This window comes from Rhinoderma darwinii, chromosome 3 (genome assembly GCF_050947455.1).
Source record: "Rhinoderma darwinii isolate aRhiDar2 chromosome 3, aRhiDar2.hap1, whole genome shotgun sequence".
NCBI classification, from domain to species: Eukaryota; Metazoa; Chordata; class Amphibia; order Anura; family Rhinodermatidae; genus Rhinoderma; species Rhinoderma darwinii.
The window spans coordinates 71,423,114-71,450,513 of NC_134689.1; the positions used below are offsets into that span (position 1 = coordinate 71,423,114).

The following is a 27,400-nucleotide window of genomic DNA, read 5'->3' on the forward strand; positions in this document are numbered from 1 at the left end:
TGCCTACTTTCAACGACCCGCCCTAGGCGACGGGGTACAACTTGGCGGCGGTCCCTACGCTGTCTAAGTGCAAGGGAGTACAAACAGGGAACACGCAAGGGAAGGGACAGTAGCCCACGGAACGCCGCGAGGAAACGGAGCGGTGAATGAGTCAGTCAGGATCAGGATGAAGTGGAGTATACCAACGAGAGCACGGAGCAGGAAGCAAGCCAGGGGCAAAGCGAAGCAGGATAAACGGAACTGAAGCAAGGCAGAAGCACGGCAGAAGCAGGCTGGAGCAAGGCAGCAGTGGGGCCAGGAATCCAAGAAGAATAACAAGCACTGAGGAAGAGAACACGGCAGGTATAAATGGACAGGGGGCGGAGCTAACTCCGACTGACCAGGCCGCGATAGGCTCTCCCACTCCTGAGCCTGCCATCCTGGTTGGTGGGAGCCGGTGTCAGTCTAAGAGGTCTGGCCTCAGGTGTCGACTGATTAATCCCGGGAGTATACCCAGACGTAGTACCTGGCAGATCCTTTACAGTACTCCCCCTTTTATGAGGGGCCACCGGACCCTTACTAAGAGGACCCGGTTTAGTGGGGAAGAGAAGGTGGAACCTCCTGATCAATACCCCAGCGTGAACATCACGAGCAGGTACCCAAGTCCTCTCCTCCGGCCCGTATCCTCTCCAATGGACCAGGTACTGGAGGGAGCCATGGATCATCCTACTGTCCATAATCTTGGCCACCTCGAACTCCACCCCCTCAGGGGTGAGAACGGGAACAGGAGGTTTCCTCGAGGGGGACCAGGACGGGGAGCAGCGTTTAAGGAGGGAGGCATGGAAGACGTCATGTATGCGAAAGGATGGGGGCAGCTCCAGACGGAAGGATACAGGGTTGAGGACTTCAATGATCTTATAAGGTCCAATAAATCGGGGAGCAAACTTCCTGGACGGGACCTTAAGGCGCAAGTTCCTGGACGACAACCAGACCAGATCCCCGACGACAAACCGGGGGTTAGCAGAACGTCTACTATCAGCCTGAATCTTTTGTATGCTCTGGGACGCCTCTAGGTTCTTCTGAACCTGGGCCCAGACTGTGCACAGTTCCCGATGAACGTCCTCTACCTCGGGATTATTGGAACAACCAGGAGAAACGGAGGAGAACCTTGGGTTAAACCCGAAATTACAGAAAAACGGGGAGACCCCTGACGAGTTACTGACCCGGTTATTCAGGGAAAATTCGGCAAGGGGAAGGAATGAGACCCAATCAAATTGACAGTCAGAGATGAAACACCTTAAATATTGTTCCAGGGATTGGTTAGTCCTTTCCGTTTGGCCATTAGTTTCGGGATGGAAGGCGGAGGAGAAGGACAGATCAATCTCCAACTTTTTACAAAAAGCTCTCCAAAATAAGGAAACAAATTGTACCCCTCTGTCAGAAACTATATTGACTGGGGCCCCATGGAGACGCAGGATGTGTTTAACAAACAACTAAGCTAACGTCTTGGCGTTAGGTAGTTTCTTAAGGGGCACAAAGTGGCACATCTTGCTGAAGCGGTCTACTACCACCCACACCACCGACTTGCCCTGAGATGGAGGCAAATCGGTGATAAAATCCATGGAGATATGGGTCCAAGGTCTCTGGGGAATGGGCAAGGAACGTAGTAAGCCCGCAGGTCGGGACCTAGGGGTCTTGGACCTAGCACAAACCTCACAAGCGGCGTCGTAAGCCCTAACGTCTTTAGGCAACCCAGGCCACCAATAGTTTCTGGTAATGAGGTGTTTGGTACCCAAGATGCCAGGATGACCAGATAGTGCGGAGTCATGGTTTTCCCTGAGTACCCTTAGCCGGAATTGCAGGGGGACAAACAGTTTGTCCCCAGGGAGGTTCCCGGGAGCTGAACCTTGATCAGCCGCGATGTCAGAAGCGAAATCAGAATCAGTGGCAGAAACGATTATACCAGGGGGTAAAATACAAGCAGGATCCTTCTCGGAAGGAGGATTGGCCAAGAAACTACGTGACAGTGCATCAGCCTTAATATTTTTGGACCCAGCCCTATAGGTAACCAAGAAATTAAATCTGGTAAAGAATAGTGCCCAACGAGCTTGTCTAGGATTAAGCCTCCGGGCAGATTCTAGGAAAACCAGATTCTTGTGGTCAGTAAGGACCGTTACCTGGTGTCTGGCCCCCTCCAGGAAGTGACGCCACTCTTCAAAAGCCCATTTAATGGCTAAAAGTTCGCGGTTGCCAATATCATAGTTACTCTCCGTGGGCGAAAACTTCCTAGAGAAGTAAGCACAGGGGCGGAGATGGGTGAGGGAGCTGGTACCCTGGGACAAGACGGCCCCCACTCCCACCTCGGATGCGTCAACCTCCACAATAAATGGCTCCCTTTGGTTGGGCTGAACCAGCACGGGGGCCGAGATAAAGCACTTCTTGAGGGTCTCAAAAGCCTGGACGGCCTCAGGGGGCCAATGGAGGACATCAGCACCCTTGCGAGTAAGGTCCGTAAGAGGCTTAGCGACGACCGAGAAGTTGGCAATAAATCTCCTGTAATAGTTAGCGAACCCCAAAAAACACTGTAGCGCCTTCAGGGAGGCAGGTTGGACCCATTCCGCCACAGCCTGAACCTTGGCAGGGTTCATGAGGAGTGAGGATTTGACCTAAAAATGGTATCTCCTGTACCCCAAACACACATTTTTCGGTCTTCGCAAACAGATTATTCTCCCGGAGGACCTGGAGGACCTTCCTGACATGCTCCACGTGGGAGGACCAGTCCTTGGAAAACACCAGTATGTCATCAAGGTACACTACAAGAAAATTACCCAGGTAATCTCTCAGGATTTCATTAATAAAATTCTGGAAGACGGCAGGGGCATTACACAACCCAAAGGGCATGACCAGGTATTCGAAATGACCTTCGGGTGTGTTGAACGCACTTTTCCACTCATCCCCCTCTTTGATGCGGATAAGGTTATATGCCCCCCGTAGATAGAACTTAGAAAACCATTGGGCCCCCTGAACCTGATTAAAAAGATCCGGAATCAAAGGAAGGGGATACTGGTTCCTTACGGTGACCTTATTCAGGTTCCGATAATCAATGCACGGCCTAAGACCACCATCCTTCTTCCCCACAAAGAAGAAGCCAGCACCTACAGGAGAAGTCGAGGGGCGAATGAAACCCTTGGCCAGGCATTCTTGGATATACTCCCTCATAGCTTCACGTTCAGGACATGAAAGATTAAATATCCTACCCTTAGGAAGCTTGGCACCTGGCACCAAATCGATGGCGCAATCGTAATCTCTATGAGGGGGCAACACCTCGGAGGCCTCCTTAGAAAACACATCAGCGAAGTCCTGAACAAACTCAGGAAGCGTGTTTACCTCCTCCCGGGGAGAAATAGAGTTAACCGAAAGACATGACATCAGGCATTCACTACCCCATTTGGTGAGATCCCCAGTATTCCAATCAAACGTGGGATTATGCAGCTGCAACCAGGGAAGACCTAATACCAGATCGGACGATAATCCCTGCATCACCAGTACAGAGCACTGCTCCAAATGCATGGAGCCAACAAGGAGTTCAAAAACAGGAGTATGCTGAGTAAAATAACCATTAGCAAGAGGAGTGGAGTCGATACCCACTACCGGGATAGGATAAGGCAAATCAATAAAAGGCATTTTTAGAGACATAGCAAATTCCACGGACATGATATTAGCAGATGAGCCAGAATCCACGAAGGCACTGCCCGTGGCAGACCGGCCAGCAAACGAGACCTGAAAGGGAAGCAAAATTTTATTGCGTTTCATATTAACGGGAAATACCTGTGCGCCCAAGTGACCTCCCCGATGATCACTTAGGCGCGGAAGTTTTTCGGCTGTTTATTCTTGCGCCTGGGACAGGTTTTCAGTAGATGCTTGTCGTCCCCACAATAGAAGCAGAGACCATTCTTCCTGCGAAACTCTCTACGTTGTCGAGGGGACATGGAAGCCCCGAGTTGCATAGGTACCTCCGAGTCCTCCGTGGAAGAGCGAGGAGACGGGACCTCGGGGGGAATCGCAGGGAAGTCAGAGGGGAACACATTGAAACGTTCAAGCTGACGTTCCCTGAGACGTCGGTCAAGTCGTACTGCTAGGGCCATAACCTGGTCTAGGGAGTCAGAAGAGGGGTAGCTAACCAGCAGATCCTTCAGGGCGTCAGATAATCCTAACCTAAACTGGCAACTTAGGGCCGGGTCGTTCCACCGAGAAGCTACGCACCACTTCCTAAAATCAGAACAGTATTCCTCAACAGGTCTCCTACCCTGACGTAAGGTCACCAGCTGACTCTCGGCTAAGGCAGTCCTGTCAGTCTCGTCGTAAATGAGTCCGAGGGCAGAGAAAAAACGATCAACGGAGGAAAGTTCAGGGGCGTCAGGAGCCAAGGAGAAGGCCCACTCTTGGGGCCCTTCCTGGAGTCGGGATATAATGATACCCACCCGCTGGTTCTCGGAACCTGAGGAGTGAGGTTTTAGGCGGAAATAAAGTCTGCAACTCTCCCGGAAGGAGAGAAAAGTCTTACGGTCCCCTGAGAACCGGTCAGGTAACTTGAGGTCGGGTTCTAGAGGTGAGGTGAGGGGTACTACTAAGGCAGCGTCACCCTGGTTGACCCTCTGAGCCAGGGCCTGGACCTGTAGGGAGAGGCCCTGCATCTGCTGGGTCAGGGTCTCAAGGGGGTCCATGATAGCGTCAGCGTAGGAGAAATGGTAGACTAGGTATGGGCTTGTTATTATGTAATGGCAGGAAGGAGGTGAAGGGAACAAGTGAGCCCTAAGCCCTAAACCGCCCTGTCCCTGCCTACTTGCAACGACCCACCCTAGGCGACGGGGTACAACTTGGCGGCGGTCCCTACGCTGTCTAAGTGCAAGGGAGTACAAACAGGGAACCCGCAAGGGAAGGGGCAGTAGCCCACGGAACGCCGCGAGGAAACGGAGCGGTGAATGAGTCAGTCAGGATCAGGATGAAGTGGAGTATACCAACGAGAGCACGGAGCAGGAAGCAAGCCAGGGGCAAAGCGAAGCAGGATAAACGGAACTGAAGCAAGGCAGAAGCACGGCAGAAGCAGGCTGGAGCAAGGCAGCAGTGGGGCCAGGAATCCAAGAAGAATAACAAGCACTGAGGAAGAGAACACGGCAGGTATAAATGGACAGGGGGCGGAGCTAACTCCTACTGACCAGGCCGCGATAGGCTCTCCCACTCCTGAGCCTGCCACCCTGGTTGGTGGGAGCCGGTGTCAGTCTAAGAGGTCTGGCCTCAGGTGTCGACTGATTAATCATGGGAGTATACCCAGACGTAGTACCTGGCAGATCCTTTACAAGTCCATTAGATGTGCAGTATAGAGCCTCCGCTTACGCAATCCCTGAAGCAACGGAAGGAAGACCTCGGGAAGAACCGAGCCAGCCTCTGAGGGGTTAAATACCATATCATGAGGATTTTATAACTGGATTCCTTATAAATAGCTTATAAATAGATTCGGCCTTATCTCGGCATTCTCTGAAAACGAGGAGAGATTTTAGTAGAGTCTAGTCCTTGAGGACACAAAACTACTTACGGTATAAACGTAGAATTACATTATACAGTGTTTAGTAACAGGTTTATATTTTACATAAATCTGTCATAAGTGAATTGTATAATTGACAAGACTAATGGGACCCTTACCACACGCTTTTATAACAGCTTTTTAAGAAAGTTTAAAAGTAACATTTCTGATCTTGACACAAGCACAATTAAATATCATCACAAGGTTCAGGAAAAGTCCCAACGTGTGCCGTGAGCTTCCTTATGGGTGTCTATAAGACAAATCATGTAAAAAAAATAATTAACTTTTCCAGTATAGCTTCCCCAGGTGTTCTCATCCTTTCAGCACAAACATGTTTAAGATCTATAATCTTACATAGAAAAAGGTATATGATGCACAAGCTACAATATATGGATCTAATTTAAAAAAAATAATGTAACAAACATCTATTTATTATAATTTTTTTTCCATGCTCCGTTTTTATTTATTGTGGTTATCCGGGACATACCTAATTTTACTATAATCTTTTAAATTGCAAGAAAAAGAAACTTTGTATTATTATCTAGGCCACAGTAATGCTGACCCCATAGCGACAATGCAACATAGCAACCAGATACAATGACTGCGAAAGGACATTGCATCCCAATGGATGTAACGTCACTGTAGCGAAAAGACAATTTGGATATATCACATGATGTTACTACGTGCGAAATGTCACTGCAGTCTAGGTATTGAATAAGGACCAGCAAGGAATTTCGACAGTAAGTACACTATATGGACAAAAGTATTGGGACACCTACACATTACACCTGCTGGAACTTTTATGACATCCCATTCTAAATCCATAGGCATTAATATAGAGTCGGTTCCCCATTGCAACTAAAACATCTTCCACTCTTCTGGGAAGGCTTTCTACAAGATTTGGAGTGTATCTGAGGGAATTTTTGCCCATTCATCCAAAAGAGCATTTGTGAGGTTAGACACTGATGTTGGACGAGGGTGCCTGGCTCGCAAACTCAGTTCTAGTTCATCCAAAAGATGTTTAATGGGGTTGAGGTCAAGGCTCTTTGCGGGTCAGTCTAGTTCTTCCACACCAAACTCACCCAATCATGTCTTTATAAACCTTGCTTTGTGCACTGGGGCATAGTCATGCTGGAGCTGAATAGTGCCTCCCCCAAATTGTTCCCACAAGGTTGGAAGCATACAATTGTCCAAAATGTCTAGGTATGCTGAAGCATTAAGATTTCCCTTCACTGGAAGTAAGTGGCTTAGGCCAATCCCTGAAAAACAAGCCCACAGCATTATCCCTCCTCCTCCAAAATTTACAGTTAGCACAATGCAGTTATGCAGGTAACGTTCTCCTGGCATTTGCCAAAGCCAGACTCGCCCATCAGACTGCCAGATAGAGAAGGGTGATTCATCACTCCACAGAACTGGTTTGCACTGCTCGAGAGTCCAGTGACAGCGTGTTTTACACTACTCCATGTGACGCTTGGCATTGTACTTGGTTATAGGTCTTTCACGCAGCTGCTGGTCCATGGAAGCCCATGCCATGAAGCTCCAGAGGCACAGTTGTTGTGCTGATGTTAATCCCAGAGGAAACATGGAACTCTGAAGTTATTGAGTCAGCAGAGCATTGGCAACTTTTATGTACTATGTGTCTAAGCACTCCAAAGTGACCCCACTCAATAACTATACATGGTCTGCCACTTTGTGGCTGAGTTGCTGAGGTTCGTAAACGCATCCAACTTGCAATAATACCACTCACAGTTGATCTAGGAGGGAAGAAATTCCACAAACTGACTTGTTGCAACGGAGAATGAAATACCTGAATTCAATGATTAAGAGGTGTGTCCCAATACTTTTCTCCATATAGTGTATATTAGACTTATTTTTTTAAATGTGGGTCTTTTGGACTCATAGAAATTCACAATATATCTTTATAGGGGTCCCGGGTCAGAACTCCGTTTTATCGGTTGATAGAGAGTAGAGATGAGCGAACTTAAGAAAAGATTGGTTCGGCTGGTTCACCGAATTTCATGAAAAAGTTCGATTCGAACCGAACTAGTTCTGACCGAACCAGTAATTCAAGAAAGCCCATAAAAATCTTGAATAACACTATTTAAAAGCCCTAGAAGCCCTGTATAACACTCTTACATCACCCATGAGTGTATCCAAGTACTTTTGAGCTGTCTTTAAGGCAAAGTTAGTGTCAAAGTTACGCCAACATGTATGGCTATAGGAAAACGGATGTGATAACTAACAGAAACCACTGCACTTGTGCATGTTGTATGCTTAATGCATTGTTAAAAAAGGTACAAAAATGAACCATTTTTGGCGGCAGATGCCTGCCAGGGTTCATACATATAAGGTGGTAAAAGAAGAAGCAATGGCTTTTGACAAGCCCTCAAAAAATGTACCCTTTTTATTGGCAGATGCCTGCCGGGGTTCATCCATACATGGATGTAATGTAAAAGCAAGAAGCAATGGCTTTTCACAAGCCCTCCAAAAATGTACCCTTTTTATTGGCAGATGCCTGCCGGGGTTCATCCATACATGAATGTAAAAGCAACAAGCAATGGCTTTTCACAAGCCCTCCAAAAATGTACCCTTTTTATTGGCAGATGCCTGCCGGGGTTCATCCATACAGATACATGGATGTAAAAGCAACAAGCAATGGCTTTTCACAACCCCTCCAAAAATTTACCCTTTTTATTGGCAGATGCCTGCTGGGGTTCATCCATACATGAATGTAAAAGCAACAAGCAATGGCTTTTCACAAGCCCTCCAGGCCTGCTTGTAGCAGATGGCAGTGGAGGTGTATTGGTGGTAGTAGAGGTAGCCAACGGACAGCAAGGCTGGTGGTAGTAGTAGTAGCAGCACATTTATAGAGACTGGACAGTCACAGGACAAAGCCCTATGGTGGGGCAGGCCTCAGGCCTGCTTGTAGCAGACGGCAGTGGAGGTGTATTGGTGGTAGTAGAGGTAGCCAACGGACAGCAAGGGTGGTGGTAGTAGTAGTAGCAGCACATTAAAACAGACTGGACAGTCACAGGACAAAGCCCTGTGGTGGGGCTGGCCTCAGGCCTGCTTGTAGCAGACGTCAGTGGAGGTGTATTGGTGGTAGTAGAGGTAGCCAACGGACAGCAAGGGTGGTGGTAGTAGTAGTAGCAGCACATTAAAAGAGACTGGACAGTCACAGGACAAAGCCCTGTGGTGGGGCAGGCCTCAGGCCTGCTTGTAGCAGACGGAAGTGGAGGTGTATTGGTGCTAGTAGAGGTAGCCAACGGACAGCAAGGGTGGTAGTAGTAGTAGCAGCACATTAAAAGACACTGGACAGTCACAGGACAAAGCCCTGTGGTGGGGCTGGCCTCAGGCCTGCTTGTAGCAGACGGCAGTGGAGGTGTATTGGTGGTAGAAGTAGTAGCAGCACCAACAGCGGCACATTAAAAAAAGAGTGGACAGGACAGAATCCCGTAGTAGCAGGCGGCAGTAGCAGGCGGCAGCGGCAGCAGCAGCAGCAATGTCAGATCTAATCAGTGGCATTAGGCACAGGGGTTTTAAAATCCTCACCGATCCACGCTTGATTCATTTTCAGAAATGTGAGATTTTCCAAGCTGTTGGCGGACAATCTTGTTCGCTTAGGGGCTACAAAGCCCCCTGCCGCGCTGAATACCCTCTCTGACGCTACACTGGAGGGTGGACAAGACAGTACACCCATGGCAAACTGGGCCAGTTCTTGACAATGATCCAATCTGCTGACCCAGAAGTCCATGGGGTCTGGGATCAGGATTTCTGACGGAGAAAGGGCACAGTCCAGGTACGATTGAACCTGGTTGTTTAGGTGCTGGTGATGGTGAACATCCCTTTGGTGACTACGATGTGTGTCAGGTCGGGGTATTGGATGTAAAAATGTTGCATCATATTTTCCAAACTGAATTGGCTGCTGCTGCTGCCGCTGCTGCCGCCTATTGCAGAGGTAGCTCTGCCAGAGGCGGTGGAACGATGAGACAGTGGGGAGCGAAGAGTGGCTCCCCTGTCAGACATGCTTGCAGCAGGTGATTGCCGTTTGAAAGCCGTGACAAGCTGGCTGCATAGCTTCTCTCGATAATAAGCCAATTTTGCCTCCCTCTCGGAATCGCAAAAAACTCCCCCATTCTGGCTTTATACCGAGGGTCTAAAAGTGTGGCTATCCAGTACTCATCTCTTTGCTTCATGCTAACAATACGACAGTCAGCGCGTAAGTAACGAAGCATACAGCTCGCCATCCTGGCCAGCGTTTCAGAGGGCCCAGTTGGTTCCATCTCCGCCCCATACTGCCATGGTTGTCCATCATCAAGGTCGTCGTCAGACTCGTCATCACCATCACTGTCATGTTGTGCGGCTGCCTCGTCCCCTATCCCTTCCTGTGATTCCATCTCCAAATCCAGCTCCTCTTAAGGTCCTGTTTCCTCATCCTCATCCTCCTCCTCCTCCTCAACATCCATAGCCAGATGTGATCCTTCCTCCATCCTTTGCTGAATCATCGCTGTGAGCGTTTGCTCCATAATGAATATCAGCGGCATAACATCGTTCATTCCGCTAGCGTCACGGCTCACAAATCGTGTGGCCTCTTCAAAGGGCCTCAAAACGCGACATGCGTCTCTAACCAGCTGCCAGTGCCTGAGCTTGAAATTACACTGGCTCCAAACGCTGCCCGTCTGCTGCATCAGGAAATCATTCACGGCTTTCCGCTGTTCGTACAGACGGTCCAACATGTGCAGGGTGGAATTCCAGCATGTTGGAACGTCGCAAATCAGGCTGTGTTCTGGGAGATTGTTTTGACGCTGCAAGTCCAGGAGGGCCTGCTTAAATGCATACGAACGTCTAAAGCGAACGCAAACCCTCCTGGACATGGCCAGCACACCCTTCAAACCAACATATGACTTTAAGAAGCGTGTTATGACCAGATTGATCACATGTGCCATGCAAGGAGCGTGTGTCAGGTGACCTAAACACAGTGCAGCCACAACGTTCTTCCCGTTATCAGAGACAACATTGCCCAGTGTGAGTTTCAGAGGAGACAGCCAGCGTGCGATTTCCTCCTTGATGCACAGCAGCAGCTCCTGCCCTGTGTGGCTTTTCTCGCCCAGGCTCAGCAGGTGTAAGACAGCGTTGTGGCGCTTCACCTTGCACCTATGAAAAGAGGAGGGAGGAGGAGTGGAAGATACGCTGTGTACTGTCGGGGACGGGAAGACCTCCATTGAGGAGGGCAAGGAGGAGGAGGAGGAGTAGGTGGAGGAGGATGGTAGGCGCCTGGTGTCCGGAGTTGAACCAGAAAGATACAAGCGTGGAGGTGGTAATGCCTGGCATTGCTGCGGTGGTGCATCGGACTGCAAAATATTGACCCAGTGGGCCGTGAAAGACATGTACTGTCCCTGCCCATAGTTGCTGCTCCACGTGTCGACGGTGGCATGTACCCTGCTGCACACGGATAATTGCAAGGACTGGCCCACCTTTTCCTCCACGTGCTTGTGCAAGGCAGGGACAGCTGTTTTGGAGAAGTAATGTCGGCTAGGTATTCGCCACCTAGGCTGAGCGCACGCCATCAATTGCTTGAAGCCGGTGGAGTCGACCAGGTGGTACGGCAGTGACTGCACCACCAACAACTTAGCCAGGTGTGAATAAAGCCGCACGACAAGTGGATGACTGGGTATATATTGTTGCTTATTGGACAACGATTCCGTAATGGATAACTGACGGGAGGTAGGAAGAGCACTAGATGACAGTGATGATAATGATTACAACGACATGGTGGATAAGGCCTGGCTACTACTTAGATGACAGGGACTCGGAGCAGAAGCAGCAGCAGCGGCAGAGGGGTCTTCATTAGATGTACATGATGGTGGGGCATGTCGATTGTCCCACATGGCCTTAAGATGCCGCTCCATGTGTTTACGTAGAGCGGTAGTTCCTACATTGCTACCCTGCCCACGCCTTACTTTCTGCTTGCAGATACGGCACTGTGCCATGTTCTCGTCCTCCGGGAAGGTACAGAAAAATTGCCACACGGCAGAGTACCGTAAAGAGGTAGTACCACGTCCACCACCACCACCACCCCCACCCGAGCTTGCCCCTTGTCTGGCAGGCTTTTTTCGGGAGCCTAAACCAGTAGCATCAGTGTCGCCGTCACCGGCTCCTGAGCTGACCCTACCGCTGCAACGTTTTGCAGATTGACTTCTGCCCCTACCTCGGCTTGGCTGTTTATCACTGCCAGTGCCGCCACTACTACCCTCCTCCTCTGACGCCGTCATCACCTCGTCACCTGGTTCCCACGTCCTGTCTAAAACAACATCATCATAGCCCTCCTCATCATCCCCGCCACTTCTGTCACTGTGTTGTGAATTTGATGTGACATCATGGCGGGCTCCATGCCCCCCCTCATTACTGCGTCTGCCACCACGGCTACCACCAACACTCCCACTACCACAGCTATGCGTCTCAGACACCGCTTCCACCTCCACCACCGCCGCAACACACTCCGTTGGCTGACTCGCGGAAAACAAATCATCATCACTATCAGTATCTTCCTTCGCACCCGAGGAGATGTCTCTTAGGACTCTCAGGAAAGATGGCTTCCCGCTAGGAAGGGGGAGTGAAGACATAGATGATGGAATGGAAACGCTAGAAATACCCATATTACTACTGTCACTGTGCCAAGGAACTGTAGAGGATCTGGAATCCAACGAAACCTGGCTTGAAGCCAGATCGTCAGAGTCTTCTTGCTGAGATGACCGCGAGCCAGCCAACCAGTCCACAATGGCCGTATTGTCTAAAGTAACCCAACCACCGGAGGAGATGTACAAGTCTGGCTTGCTGATACTGCTACTACTACCAGCAGGCACATGGCTGCTGCTACTAGTAGAACTGGGCACATGTCTTGTGCCACAAATGCTGGTACTAGGTCTGGCACCAACAGATCCAACATTTGGACTGGAAGAGGACATGGCATGGGTGTTTTTTCCTCTACCCCGTCCTTTCACAACCTTTTTTTTACCAGACATTTCACTGCTGTGCTGGAGTGCAGCAAGTTGAATCAAAACCCCTTCCCCTACTAGAGGAATGAGGCCCTTATAAAATATTATTGGACTGGCTGAAAATTAGTGACTGTGAATAGGTGGCAGTCAGTGTATGCTGTGACTTGTATAATAGCACCAAAGGCACCGGCTGTACTTAATTAGCACGTTGAATTAAACCCTTAGACAGAAATGAGGCCCTTTTAAATTGTTATTCGGACTGGCGGAAAATCAGTGACTCATAAGGTGCCAGTCAGTCGGGGAATGCTGGGTGTTATAGTACTATAAAGGCTGCCTGGATTGCAAGTTGGATGTTAACCCATGCAACGGGGATGAGCCCCTTCTAAAAGCTTATTTACACACTGGCTTGGCAAATGGCAATGAATGAGAATTTCTATCAGCCACGGTGCACTCAGGGAATGCTGAGCGTTGTAGTACTACAAAGGCTGCCTGTATTGCAAGTTGGATTGTTAACCCATCAAACGGGGATGAGCCCCTTCTAAAAGCTTATTCACACACTGGCTTGGCAAATGGCAATGAATGAGAATTTCTGTCAGCCACTGTGCACTCAGGGAATGCTGGGCGTTGTAGTACTACAAAGGCTGCCTGTATTGCAAGTTGGATTGTTAACCCATGCAACGGGGATGAGCCCCTTCTAAAAGCTTATTCACACACTGGCTTGGCAAATGGCAATGAATGAGAATTTCTGTCAGCCACTGTGCACTCAGGGAATGCTGGGCGTTGTAGTACTACAAAGGCTGCCTGTATTGCAAGTTGGATTGTTAACCCATGCAACGGGGATGAGCCCCTTCTAAAAGCTTATTCACACACTGGCTTGGCAAATGGCAATGAATGAGAATTTCTATCAGCCACTGTGCACTCAGGGAATGCTGGGCGTTGTAGTACTACAAAGGCTCCCTGTATTGCAAGTTGGATTGTTATGTTAACCCATGCAATGGGGATGAGCCCCTTCTAAAAGCTTATTCACACACTGGCTTGGCAAATGGCAATGAATGAGAATTTCTATCAGCCACGGTGCACTCAGGGAATGCTGGGAGTTGTAGTACTACAAAGGCTGCCTGTATTTCAAGTGGGATTGTTATGTTAACCCATGCAGCGGGGATGAGCCCCTTCTAAAAGCTTATTCACACACTGGCTTGGCAAATGGCAATAAATGAGAATTTCTATCAGCCACGCCGCGGTGCACTCAGGGAATGCTGGGCGTTGTAGTACTACAAAGGCTGCCTGTATTGCAAGTTGGATTGTTAACCCATGCAACGGGGATGAGCCCCTTCTAAAAGCTTATTCACACACTGGCTTGGCAAATGGCAATGAATGAGAATTTCTATCAGCCACGGTGCACTCAGGGAATGCTGGGCGTTGTAGTACTACAAAGGCTGCCTGTATTGCAAGTTGGATTGTTAACCCATACAACGGGGATGAGCCCCTTCTAAAAGCTTATTCACACACTGGCTTGGCAAATGGCAATGAATGAGAATTTCTATCAGCCACTGTGCACTCAGGGAATGCTGGGCATTGTAGTACTACAAAGGCTGCCTGTATTGCAAGTTGGATTGTTATGTTAACCCATGCAACGGGGATGAGCCCCTTCTAAAAGCTTATTCACACACTGGCTTGGCAAATGGCAATGAATGAGAATTTCTATCAGCCACGGTGCACTCAGGGAATGCTGGGCGTTGTAGTACTACAACGGCTGCCTGTATTGCAAGTTGGATTGTTATGTTAACCCATGCAACGGGGATGAGACCCTTCTAAGAGCTTATTGACACACTGGCTTGGCAAATGGAAATGAATGAGAATTTCTATCAGCCACTGTGCACTCAGGGAATGCTGGGCGTTATAGTACTACAGCTGCCTGCCTGGATTGCAAGTTGGATGTTAACCCATGCAACGGGGATGAGCCCCTTATAAAAGCTTATTCACACACTGGCTTGGCAAATGGAGAATTTGTATTGCAATTTGTATGTTGATTGTTGAGAGTAGAGTAGACTCCCGCTGTAGTGGATGAGCCCCTTCGATTGCTGGATTCCTGGCTTTTAGATTCCTAAAGCTTTCCCTTACTTCACAGAGATGCTATCCCTACAGCTCCTGTCTCTAAAATGGCCGCTGAGCTCCGTGCATAAACTTTTATTGCAGGCTTGAGCCCGCCCCTATGCTGCCTCCCGATTGGCTGGGAAAGCTGTTTGCAAGGCATTATGGGGTAGCCTGATGTCAGGTGATATTTTGAAATCCTCCATTTTACATCTAACATGTGGCAGGCGCCAAAATGTAGCCGGGTTCGGTCAAAACGGGTTCGGCCGAACCCGGTGAAGTACGGATTCGCTGCGAACCGAACTTTTCACGATGTTCGGACCGAAACCGGGTTCGGTTGTCCCGGTTCGCTCATCTCTAATAGAGAGCTTCAAATGCTTTATTACCCCTTCATACTACTATAAAGTTAAATTGGTTTTCCACTAGCAACCTAAATCACCTGTCCACAGGATAGATTCCAAATATTAGATCTGTAGGGCCCCACTGCATGAACCTACACTGATCACTTCCCAGTCCCCTGTTACTGCTAACTAGGATACTGGCAGAGAGGAGGAGCTTGTGAGCAGCAGCGTGGGACTAGAGTCCCTTGTACCATTGATGAGTGGGATTCCCAGCATTGGAGCCCCTAGTGATCTAACATTTAACACCATTCTCGTGAATAGGTGACAATTGTTGATAGTGGAAAAACCCCTTTAAATGATAAAATTCTGTCTGCCTGCAATCACCACTTGGGGGAGCTTATTGCATATGAACTCAATAGGAGCTTTATAAATCTATATGCAGCAGACTATATATATGGTGCAGTTTTTGGGTAGAGGGCTGTAGGCTCCTCTAATGCTCTGGTTCCACCCAGTTGCCTAAACAGTCAGTCTGCCCCTACACACTACATGAAACATTATGTAATATTGACATTCGTGTCCATATTACAACTAGCAGCACATACACCGAGATATCAGTTACTTTTTAATTGCCAACATTAGAAACAGTTCACTTTCTCTCTGCCACGTTACTGCCATTGCCCAAGGTATTGCACTCCCCCAAGATACTTTGAAAGCCCACATCAGTGTTCTGCTCAGAGAGGAAAGACCTGTTTCTTTGCCAAAATGTTTGGCAGAATATCACTACTAAACATACAGTACTGTGCAAAAGTTTTAGGCAGTTGTGGAAAAACACTGCAAAGTAAGAATGCTTTCAAAAATAGTTACGTTTTTTTTTATCAATTAACAAAATACAAAGTGAATGAACAGAAGAGAAATCTAAATCAAATCAATATTTGGTGTGACCTTCCTTTGCTTTCAAATCAGCATAAATACTTCTAGGTACATTTGCACACAATTTTTGAAGGCAGGGGTTTATTCCAAACATCTTGGAGAACTAACCACAGATCTTCGTTAGATGTAGGCTTCCTCAAATCCTTCTGTCTCTTAATGTAATCCCAGACAGACTCAATGATGATCAGGGATTTGTGGGGGCCATATCATCACTTCCATGGTTCCTTATTCTTATTTACGCCGAAGATAGTTCTTAATGACATTTGCTGTGTGTTTGGGGTCATTGTCCTGCTGCAGAATAAATTTTGAGCCAATCAGACACCTTGGTGATCGATATGATGGATAAGTATCTGCCTGTGTTTCTCAGCATTGACGGCACCATTTATCCTGAGCAAATCCTCAACTCTATTTTCTGAAATGCAGCCCCAAACTTGCAAGGAACCCCCATCATGCTTCACTGTTGCCTGCAGACATTCATTATTGTACCGCTCTCCAGCCCTTTGGCGAACAACTGCCTTCTGGTACAGCCAAATATTTAAACTTTTGACTCATTAGTCCAGAGCACCTGCTGCTATTTTTATGCACCCCAGTTCCAATGTTTCCACTTCGTAGGTATGGGATTTTGGATGCAATTCTACCATGAAGACCACTTCTGGCCAGACTTCCCTGAACAGTAGACGGATATACCTGGGTCCCTCTGCTTTCTTCCAGTTCTCAGCTAATGGCATTCTGGACATCTTTCGATTTCAAAGGGAAGTTAGCATAATGTGTCTTTGATCTGCTGCACTAAGTTTCCGTGGCTGACTACTGCTTCCACAGTCCTCAACGTTGCCAGTTTCTTTGTGATTCTTCAAAAGAGCTTTAACAGCACACCTTGAGACCCCAGTCTGCTTTGAAATATTTGCCTGGGAGAGATTTTGCAGATGCTGTATAAACTACCTTGTGTCTTGTTTCTGTTCTCAGTCTTGCCATGGTGGACCTGTGACATGAAACGGTCTTCCAGAACCTCACCTTTGTAGCAGAGTTTGGCTGTTCCTCACCCAGTTTTAAGACTCCTACACAGCTGTTTCTGTTACAGTTAATTACTGTGTTTCAACCTATATATGAAAATTATAATTATCACCTGTTTTGTATAATTGGTTAATCATACACCTGACTATAATCCTACAAATTCTGTGACTTTGTGCAAGTGTACCTAGAATTGATGCTGTTTTGAAGGCAAAGGGTGGTCACACCAAATATTGATTTGATTTAGATTTCTCTTCTGCTCATCCACTTTATATTTTGTTAATTGATAAAAAAAACTAATTAACACTTCTATTTTTTAAAGCATTCTTAGATTGCAGCATTTTTCCACAACCACCTAAAACTTTTGTACAGTACTGTAGATCTCAAGCTCTTCTGTAAAATACTGGCAACTAGACTAACCCTCCATTTATCTTAGATTCACCCATAGATTGATATGTTAAAAAAACAACAACATATTCCCTCCAGATGGCACGGGGTCCCGTTTAAACATCATGCACTAATACCCTCGGATTCACCTTCCTGCTGGAGATGTGGGACTGAGGTAGCATGCTATTCCCTATCTTCTGGGAATGTTCCATGCTGTCAACATTTTGGAATACTGTATGGCATAACGCCTCTAAATTTACATATGCAATATACCAATTTTTTGCTATAAAAAGTCTATGATCCGACACTTAATTAAAGCAGCGTAAGCATGCATCACGGCTCTATGGTGTCAAACAGAAGTAGCGACCATCAGTCAGTGGCTCTCTAAGATTCAGGAGGTAATATGAATAGAGGACCTTACTGTATCCATTCACAACTTACAAGACAAATTTCACAGAACTTGATTACATTGGCTTATTTTTTTAAGGAGACTTCGGAATATTAGGCTGCTGTGACTTAAAGGATATATACACCTTTGAAGAAAAGTTAATGAAATTAAATGTGATCGTTATTATTAGCTGGATCCTGAGTGTCAGAGATATTCAGAACCAGTTTCTAACCAAGCCGTCAGTTCAGCTAACCTGACGGAATCGGCTTTGACGAAACGATACAGCTTCTACGTATACAGGATACATAGAAGCTGTATTTTAAAAAGTAAAACTATTTTTTAATAAAAGTCAATTTAAAAGTTGTTGCAAATCCACTTAAAACATTGATTTATTAAAGAAAAAAAAATGGTTCAATGGTGTACATATCCTATAAGGCCAAGTAGAACTTCAGCCTCCTTAAGTTATGTTTTTTCTCCTTTCTCTCCCCTCTCCCCTAACATTGTTACACTGTTTTTGTCACGTCTGAGTTACTGCTGCATAGAACGGATTATACTGTATATACTGTAATGTATGTCCTTCATCTTTACTGTCTCATTACCAGACTCACCATACATTCCAGATTATCTATTATTGGCCTGCGTGCCGGATTATTTTGTCATGTTCTGTCACTTGTACTTGAAATGTTCATAAATAAAGAATACAAAAAAATAAATAAGCATTTTACTGGCACATTGCTTCATTTAAAAAAATGGAAAAGGCTATGGAAATACAGAAGTACAAACTGATTAGCATGATACAACAAGCAGGTGCAAGGATTTCATTGTTTTGATTTTAATTAAAGTTTGCATTCTGGTTCATTGTTTTGCAGGTCTTTGGGTTACAATGAAAATGTTGGTTGGTGATTCTGTTCAGATCCGGAAAGACTACCCTCATCTTGTGGACAGAACTACAGTGATTGCAAGGAAGCTAGGATTCCCTGAAATAATTATGCCAGGTAGGCTTCATAGAGAAGCTTTAGAATATGTTCACACACTTAACAAAAAACGGCTGAAAATATGGAGCTGTTTTCAATGGAAAACAGCCTATGAATTTCAGCCCTTTTTTAAGCAACTAGTGTTTTTTGCAGCGGTTTTTACGGACGTTTTGTGCCCTTGTGCCGCGGCTGCTACGGCGGTAGATACGCCATTGGTTCCATACATCTAAATCGGGTTGTTTCTATACCATGAGCATGGATTTCTGCAAGAACCATTCAGGTGAATAGGATTTGTTCAAGAATTTCTGCAACAAATTTGATGCATGTGAATATACCCCAAGGCTGGGTACCCACGTAGCGTAAACGCAGCAGAATATTCAAAACAGAATTCTGTGCAGAAATTCCACAGCATTTACAGGAGCAACAAAGTGAATGAAGTTTAGCAAATATCAGGCACATGTTGCGGGAAAAAAAAAACTGCAGAAAAGGTGTTCGTAAAGTGTTCTGCGGTGCGGCTTTGAATGTAAATTTATGCTGTGTGTTCTCTGCGGAGTAGCTGCGTGTTTGGCCCATAGACTTCAGTGGGGAGTTTAAATTCCGCTATAGATTTGTTTTTGTTGAGGTTTTTACAGTGTTTACACAGTAAGGCTGGATTCACACGAGCATGTTCGGTACGTAAAGGACGGAACGTATTTCGGCCGCAAATCCCAGACCGAACACACAGCTCCTAGCATCATAGTTATGTACGATGCTAGGAGTCCCTGCCTCTCCGTGGAACTACTGTCCCATACTGAAAACATGATTACAGTACGGGACAGTTGTCCCGCAGAGAGACAGGGACTCCTAGCGTCGTACATAACTATGATGCTAGGAGCCCGGCTCTGCAGTGTGTTCGGTCCGGGACTTGCGGCCGAAATACGTTCCGTCCTTTACGGACCGAACATGCTCATGTGAATCCAGCCTTAGTGTATGTTCACAGTGGCTATTTTCAGCCGTTTTTCTCCCTCTATGAAGAATGAAAGTCACAGGTCACATGACTATTTTCTCCTCTACTCTCTTCTTAGCCCACTTCCTACCTGTTGTATTTCACAACGCTGGTCAGCAGATCGTGCAATCAGTCTTTTTCGTCTCTTTACGCCACCCTCGCCACTTTTTGGGAATGGAAGCGTGGCTTTGCAAAAGGGGTGTATTATTGTTTACACCATAAACCTGGCATAAATTACAGTCGAAATCTACGCCAGCTCCTAGCTGGCGTAGATTTAAGACTGTGTGCATCTAAACCATGTAAGAAGAAGAACAGGGAGGGAGTGAAATCAAACAGCCAAAAGAGGAAGGAGGAAGTGGCCCTGTCCATATAAGCCCTACCGATTAACATAACCACTCCCCATACCCCAGTGATTGCAGGACACAACTTACTCCCCTAGCCTACCCGTAAAATATTTTAACCCCTTAACTCCCCAGTCCAAGGCTCAGGGCTCTACGCCTGTGAGCCTAATAGACTGTGTGCATATAAACCATGTAGCTGTAGGCTAGGAAATAAACCTATAACCCTTTAAATAAATGTACACGACACAATGCTTTATATATAAAGTGGGTTGACTGAGGGGTCGGCCACAGCTTTTATTATTCAAATAACTTATTAGGTAAACAAAATAATCATGTTTATCTTTTTGTATATAAATTGACCTTAACTGTATAACATATACATAACATAGGTCAATACAAAACTGAACCTGCATGCCAGCCTAGAACTGAGAGCATGTGGGTGAGAACCAATACCATTTCCCTAAGGAAATTGCACTAATTGCACTAAGGAAAACGTGTACATTCAGCTACACGTCTCTCCAACCCCCAGCCAACAGAGACAGAGCCTGCTCCATGTCATCCTGTAGCCCAGAAAGAAAAATATCCAACCCAATGTCAGTAAGGTGGACACCGTCAGAGAGCAGTACACAACGGTTGTCCCCTTCAAGCTGTCTGTGTTGTATAACCACCCCACCCCAAGAATGAACGAACCTAGAGACCCTGGTATTTCATAATCTCCTGTCCCTCTCAATAGTCGCAGCGTCCCGTACCCCGTGCCAAACCACCCGTGGGATAATCTCAGACCACACCAGCACTATTTCAGGAAAGAAAGAGAAAAAGCGTTCCAAGTCTAATTGTATCAGAGCAATCAGTTCGCCCAAGCGAACCCAACACAAGTCATTGCCTCCGACACATACCACCAGAGTGGTAGGCACCAGCCTACTGGTTTCCACGACTTCCAGTAAGATCTCCAACTATTGCAGGCCACCAAGACCCCTCCAATAAATCCCTGACTCCCGGAAGCCGAGTGACAACCCACCAGGTCGGATAGCAGCTCGGTGCTCAGCCCAAAAAAACTTCCGAATGTCCCAATATCCACACCGATGGTCGGGCACCTGTAAAAGAAAAATCACTGTAAAAGCAAGTCAGGTCTAACATCACCAGCAAAACATTCAGAACGCCAACAACCTATACGACGAACCTCAGCGTCCGGAAGGCCTAACTCACTCGCCATAGTCGCAGCCCCAATACTAAATGAATGCATCCCAAACTCAGTAGGTGGGAAATCAGCATGCGCCAAAACCCTCTCAAAAACCGTGGAAAACAAAGCGCGTTAAGGATTTACCATGAATATGAATCAAGAAATGCAAACTGAGGAAACGATCGCCTAAATACGAAGAAACCAGAGTGACTGGGCATGTGACCCCAGAGACCGGACGCAAAGACACCCTGCAACCCCATTCAAAAATATCGGTTTTAGACCGCCGAAGAGGAAACTACTGCATCCTCAAATAATAGACATCCCGGGCGGCCGGCTCGACCGTTGACACTGCTCGACTCCTCCTGGAAGATCTTTCACGACGACGCCGAGCAGCACAAGGTGCATTATGCTCAGCAGAACTATAACTCGAATCCAGATGATGACGGAGACCACCGTGACCAACGATGACGATGTGACCGCCTGGAGCGGCCCCGACAAGAGCGAGAACGGCGACGACTAACACTAGCAACCGACGCAGCTGAGGAAGGGGTCGACCGGCTCTCCGTCAATCTATAGGCGGGCCCACGCCAGAGGAAGCGACAGCCACCTGGGATGAAAGGGACCTGGCCAAGATAACAGCCCCTGGTGCCGGCGGAGCAAGTACAGGGATGGATGCAGCAGGGAGCGGGGTGGAGCTGAAAGCAGGCCTTGACCGCACAGGTAGAGGACGCGTGGCAGCCCCAGCTGAAGGGGAGGGACGAGTGGGGAGGGGGATGGACGAGAAGAGCGGCGAGCAGCCGTACTCACCGGAGGATCAGGTGGGACAGTCTCCAGAATAGGAGACTGCAGCCACCCCGCGACTTCGTCTTGCAGACGAAGACGAATAATCTCAGTCAGCTCTTACCGCTCCCGGGTTAGGAAATCAAACAGCCAGAAGAGGAAGGAGGAAGTGGCCCTGTCCCTATAAGCCCTACCGATTAACATAACCACTCCCCATACCCCAGTGATTGGAGGACACATAACTTACTCCCCTAGCCTACCCATAAAATATTTTAACCCCTTAACGCCCCAGTCCAAGGCTTAGCGGCTATACGCCTGTGAGCCTAATACACAGATTACCTCCCCCGGCCGATCCATTGGACATTTAAAATAATCCAAAAAATGAAATAAAAAACAAACAAAAAAAAAACTGCATGTTCACCTTCCTGCTCCTTTTCTCTCCTCTGGGTCCTTTCAAGCTCCCTCAGCATGCTGCGACATACAACGTACTGATGCTGGGCAGCGCCAGGACATTGTATGTGACAGTGCACTAATGACATTGAGTGCTGTTTTGCATACAGGCCCTGGTGTTGCTCGACTTTAGGACCTTGTATGAACCACCGCACGCTGAGACAGCCTGAAGGGACACAAAGTGGAGAAGTGGAGCATGAGTATGCATTATTTAAAGTTCAATTGGGGGACGAAAATGGATGGCACACGACCGCAGTCGTTGCGTCAAATGGACAGCAGAGCAGATAGCGAAGACTGGCGTATGAAATGCCAATCTTAGTAAATCTGTCCCAGTGAGTAATTACACCATTACCTTACACCTTGTAATACAGGGGCATGACGGCAGCTGTAAATATAGGCAATGTCGTTGAGGGGAATCATTGGAGCTGTAGTCCTTTACAAGTTAATGCCACCCACAGAAAGCCCTATTGATCTTTTACTTTACTTTATCACTTTGAGAAGTAACATGTACAGCATTATACAATGCAGCCTTGGCTCAGATATGGAGCAAAACAAATATTCAACTCAACTGACTTGTATGGTCAAAAGATGAAATGTAAAGGACCAATTCTGTTTAGCAAATGCAACAAAAAGTTTATATTTATATTGTGTATTTATATTCTATGCCAGAACAAAAGTCACTGTGTTATAATATATATATATAATCATAGGTGGGTGGTCCCCATGGTCACTCTAATTTTTTTTTTAAATCTGTGAAATTAATAATTTCCTTATCATTAGTTTAAATATATTGCCATCGAAAACCATAGAGTGTATTAAAGGTTGAACCTACTAGATTTGGTTCTTATTTCAACCTAAGTAACCTTGTAACTATGTTTAACCCATTAATGACCGCCTATACAACCTTTTCACGGTGGTCATTAAGGGTACTTATGCCTAAGAGCCGTGAAAAGGCAGCGCTGTGACATAAGCCCGACACATGTATCTCGTGCCGGTTAGAGTGAGTTTTGGGCATGTCTAAAGACAGCCAGGCTCCTGCTCAAAGGGGCGGGATCTAAATTAGCCTGTTCAACCCCTTAGGTGGCACAGTTAATAATGACCGTGGCACATTAGTGTTTTCAGAAGGGAGGGGCTACCTCTATCACCCAATCGCAGTGTGCCGATGGTGTTCCCAGGTCTGCCTTCTGTGTATGCCTATTAGGCCCTGCCAAAGGCTGGACCTAATAGAATGCATGTCAGCTTTACACTGACAGGCATAGTACACTACAATACAGAAGTATTACAGTGTATTATAAAAGCAATCAAATAATCACAATGTAAAGTCCCATAGTGGGACATAAAGTTACTAATAAATAAATGAAAAATGACAAGTAAAAAAATTATGAAAAAGCCACTTTTCCCTTACAAAATGCTTTATTATAGATAAAACTAAATATATAGACAAATATGGACAGTGACGTCAGCGGCTACCTCTAGGAGTGGAATCCCTAGCCAGAGCGTTGCCGACGCTCTGGCCGGAGATTCCTCTTCAGGAGGAGCCCCTGACGTCAGGACATTGACGTCAGGGGCTGCTCCAGGAGAGGAATCACCGGACAGAATGTCGGCAACGCTCTGGCTGGGGATTCCACTCCAAGAGCGAGCCCCAATGGAGCTACCTACACGGAGGAGGGTGTAGCACTGTCGACAGGGTGAGTTGCTATCTACAGGGGTGTGTGCGACACTTTCTACATGGGGCTGTGTGGGGCGCTATCTACAGGTGTCTGTGTGGGACGCTATCTACAGGGGAATGGCACTATCTTCAGGGGATTCTGGTCCAGGAGGAGCCACTTACCTCCCCACAGTGACGTCAGGAGCTACCTCTAGGAGCAGAATCCCCGTCAATAGCATTGGCAACTCTTTGGGCGGGGATTCTGCTCCAGGAGGAGTGAATGGCATAATTTCCTGCTTTACCATAATATTCAATTGTATCTGCATCCTGAGGATGCAGATACAATTAAATAAGACAGTTGCCGAGACACGTCTGGGACAGTAATTTGCCGGGACTGTGTCTGTAAATTTGGGACAGTCCTGGCAAATTCGGGACAGTTGGCAACTATGGACTAAGATTGTGTCAAAAGTCTTTAGTAGTGAAAAAAAGAAAAATATTAAACGTTCAAAAAAATTAGTATTGTTGCGTCCGTAACAGATGATCACCGTAAAAAAAAATTAAAAAAATTAAAAATGCCAAAATCGCTGTTTTTTTGGTCAACTTAATGTTGCAGAAAAACACAATAATAAGTGATCAAAAAGTTGTATGCACCAAAAAATGGTACCATTAAAAATTACAGCTTTGACTGCAGGACACAGCTTCTGCATCTTAAAAAGTAAAAAAAAAAAAATAGAATTAAAAGTTGCTTAAAATTATTGTTTTAGAAAAATAATAATAATTTAATTCAAAGTTGTACAAATAGACTGGTCACTAGGGCATAGCTAAAGGCTCATAGGCCCCAGTGCAAAATTCCTTTTTGTGCCCCCTAACTTCTCTTTATGGCCAATGGTCTGCAGCTTTCAGCTGCATCGCTGGATCTCCTAAGTGACCCATCGATGCAGCACTAGCAGCCAGGCGGGGTTGCCAAGGTCTTAAGACATCAGGGGCAATAGCCCCAAGACATATGCTTTACTCCCCCCAATTTTATATTGAGATTAAATATATATCGGAGATAACATATTTATAAGACCACGACCCCTATAGCTCCGCCACGATAGGATTAGATACACTGGTCAGTTTAACAAATGATAGGCTTAAAGGGGATTTCCCACAAACACATGTATCCCCTATCCACAGAATAGGTGGGTATATGTGTGACCGAAAACCAGCGATGAGGAGAATGGGGGAACGGAAGTCCACTGAAGTGCTCCATGGGAATGAAGCGCTGGTGCGCATGCTCGACTAGCGCTCTATTAATTTCTATGCAGCTGCCGGAGACAGCGGTACCGGAACTTATCTAATACGATCATGTGGGATACTGTCTGCTGGGGCCCTGTATCATACAGCGCCCCAGCAGACAGAATCCCACATTATTTGATTAGATACAGGGCGCAGCACACAATATTTTCATACTTACCCTTGTCGCTGCAGAATTTAGTATGTCAGTTAACTTTGGACATTTTCTGCATTTGTCTATGAGTTTCAAATTGAATGATATTCTCTCTCCTGGAGGTTCAGAGAGTGGCCGGCCAGAGAGACAATGACACGCATGGGTTGGTGTTCAAAACAGTCTCTGCCCCCAGGGGGCGATCCATCTTTATTTATAAGAAAATGAGAGTAGGTGGTAACCTCATACTTGCAAAGCATGAGCATTCTACATATGGTAATATCCCAAAACTCCACATATATCTTTAGCCATAAGAAATACAATGTCAGCACGTTTTCCCACGTTGCCTTTGTAACAGCTGAAATGCAAAGCCATAAACTAAACGACTTGAAATAGAATAGCCATCCCCCCATGTAGGCTCTTGTGTCAGCAGATCTGTGAGCTCCAGTGACAACTGTCTATAGCACTTTTATGTTCACACATATAAAGATATTAAAAATATTTTTGACACCCTCCTCGCCCCTGAATCGGGTCCTCTTCATCTCTGGACACAGCACGGGTCCGGACTCCATTCAGCATCATGACGTTTTGCATGGTACACATAACATCTTGACATCATGACATGAATCAGGAGTGGGAGGGTAAGTATAATGTTACTGTAGTAACAATGGCCCAGTTTACTACATAGGCCCCAGTTACTACAGTAACTGTGAAAAGGCGTGGTGTGGGAGCCCGCTTTGCTATCCTGTCTACGGAGCCCAGTTGCAATTACAACCGCTGCGAACCCTATAGCTACCCCACTGCTGATCCCTAAAGGGTTAAATATTTCTAAACTGGATATTGCGTTTTAGATGTGAGCTGTAAAATACAATCTTTAGTGTTAGCCTTTTTTCTTTTTTTGCTACTTTAAACCGTCAACAAGCAGGTTAGCGGATATTGGCAAATCTTTTTTTACGGCTATTTTATTTGAACCATAGATATTGTCTCTGTTTTACTTTGAGTTCACAAGTACTTACGGTCGTGATATACACTACACAATTCCTTAGAAACACGAGTCTCAGGCTGGATTCACACGACCATGTTACATCCGTAATGGACGGAACGTATTTCGGCTGGAAGTCCCGGACCGAACACAATGCAGGGAGCCGGGCTCCTAGCATCATAGTTATGTACGATGCTAGGAGTCCCTGCCTCGCTGCAGGACAACTGTCCCGTACTGAAAACATGATTACAGTACGGGACAGTTGTCCTGCAGCGAGGAAGGGACTCCTAGCATTGTACATAACTATGATGCTAGGAGCCCGGCTCCCTGCACTGTGTTTGGTCCGGGATTAGCGGCCGAAATACGTTCTGTCCATTACGAACGTAACATGGTCGTGTGAATCCAGCCTCAGAGTGCATCACATGGTCTTTTTCAAAGATGCCTATTGGCTGTGAGGGATCATGGGACAAACTATGTGACTTCACAACTCCAGGAAGTGCTTTCTTTTCATCCCTTATGAGTCTTAATGATGGGTATGATTGTACTCTAGACCAGCTGGACCCCACTATGGATAAACTTCTTTTACCCATACAATATACAATAAACCATTAATGCTGCCAGTGTCTCTAAGTGTATGTTCATACACAGCTTTTTTTGTGTGTGTGTTTAAATTTAAAAACAACATGAATATATTTCCCCATGATTTTTACAAAAGAATGCCAAGAATCTAAGCAAATCACCACGTGTGAACATACTGGAACGGTAAGTTCACACGCAGAAGATTTGTTGTAGGAATCTCAGCAAATGATAATCTGTTCCATACAGGGGTGTAACAAGGAAATATTGGGCCCCATAGCAAACTTTTGACTGCCCCCGCTCCCCAGGGTGCCACATACAGCCCTCCCTTTCTAGATAGTGTCCCCCTGTTAATTGT

At 46.5% G+C, this 27,400-nt stretch overlaps 1 protein-coding gene across 1 annotated transcript in view; it reads left to right on the plus strand.

Annotated features, from left to right (window-relative positions):
- DOCK2 (dedicator of cytokinesis 2) overlaps window positions 1-27,400 on the plus strand; it is a 963,684-nt gene that overhangs the window by 173,407 nt on the left and 762,877 nt on the right. Inside the window, exon 13 of the mRNA XM_075859372.1 lies at window positions 18,570-18,695. Within this exon, the coding sequence (XP_075715487.1) occupies window positions 18,570-18,695 (126 nt within the window). The remainder of the gene's footprint in view (window positions 1-18,569; window positions 18,696-27,400) is intronic.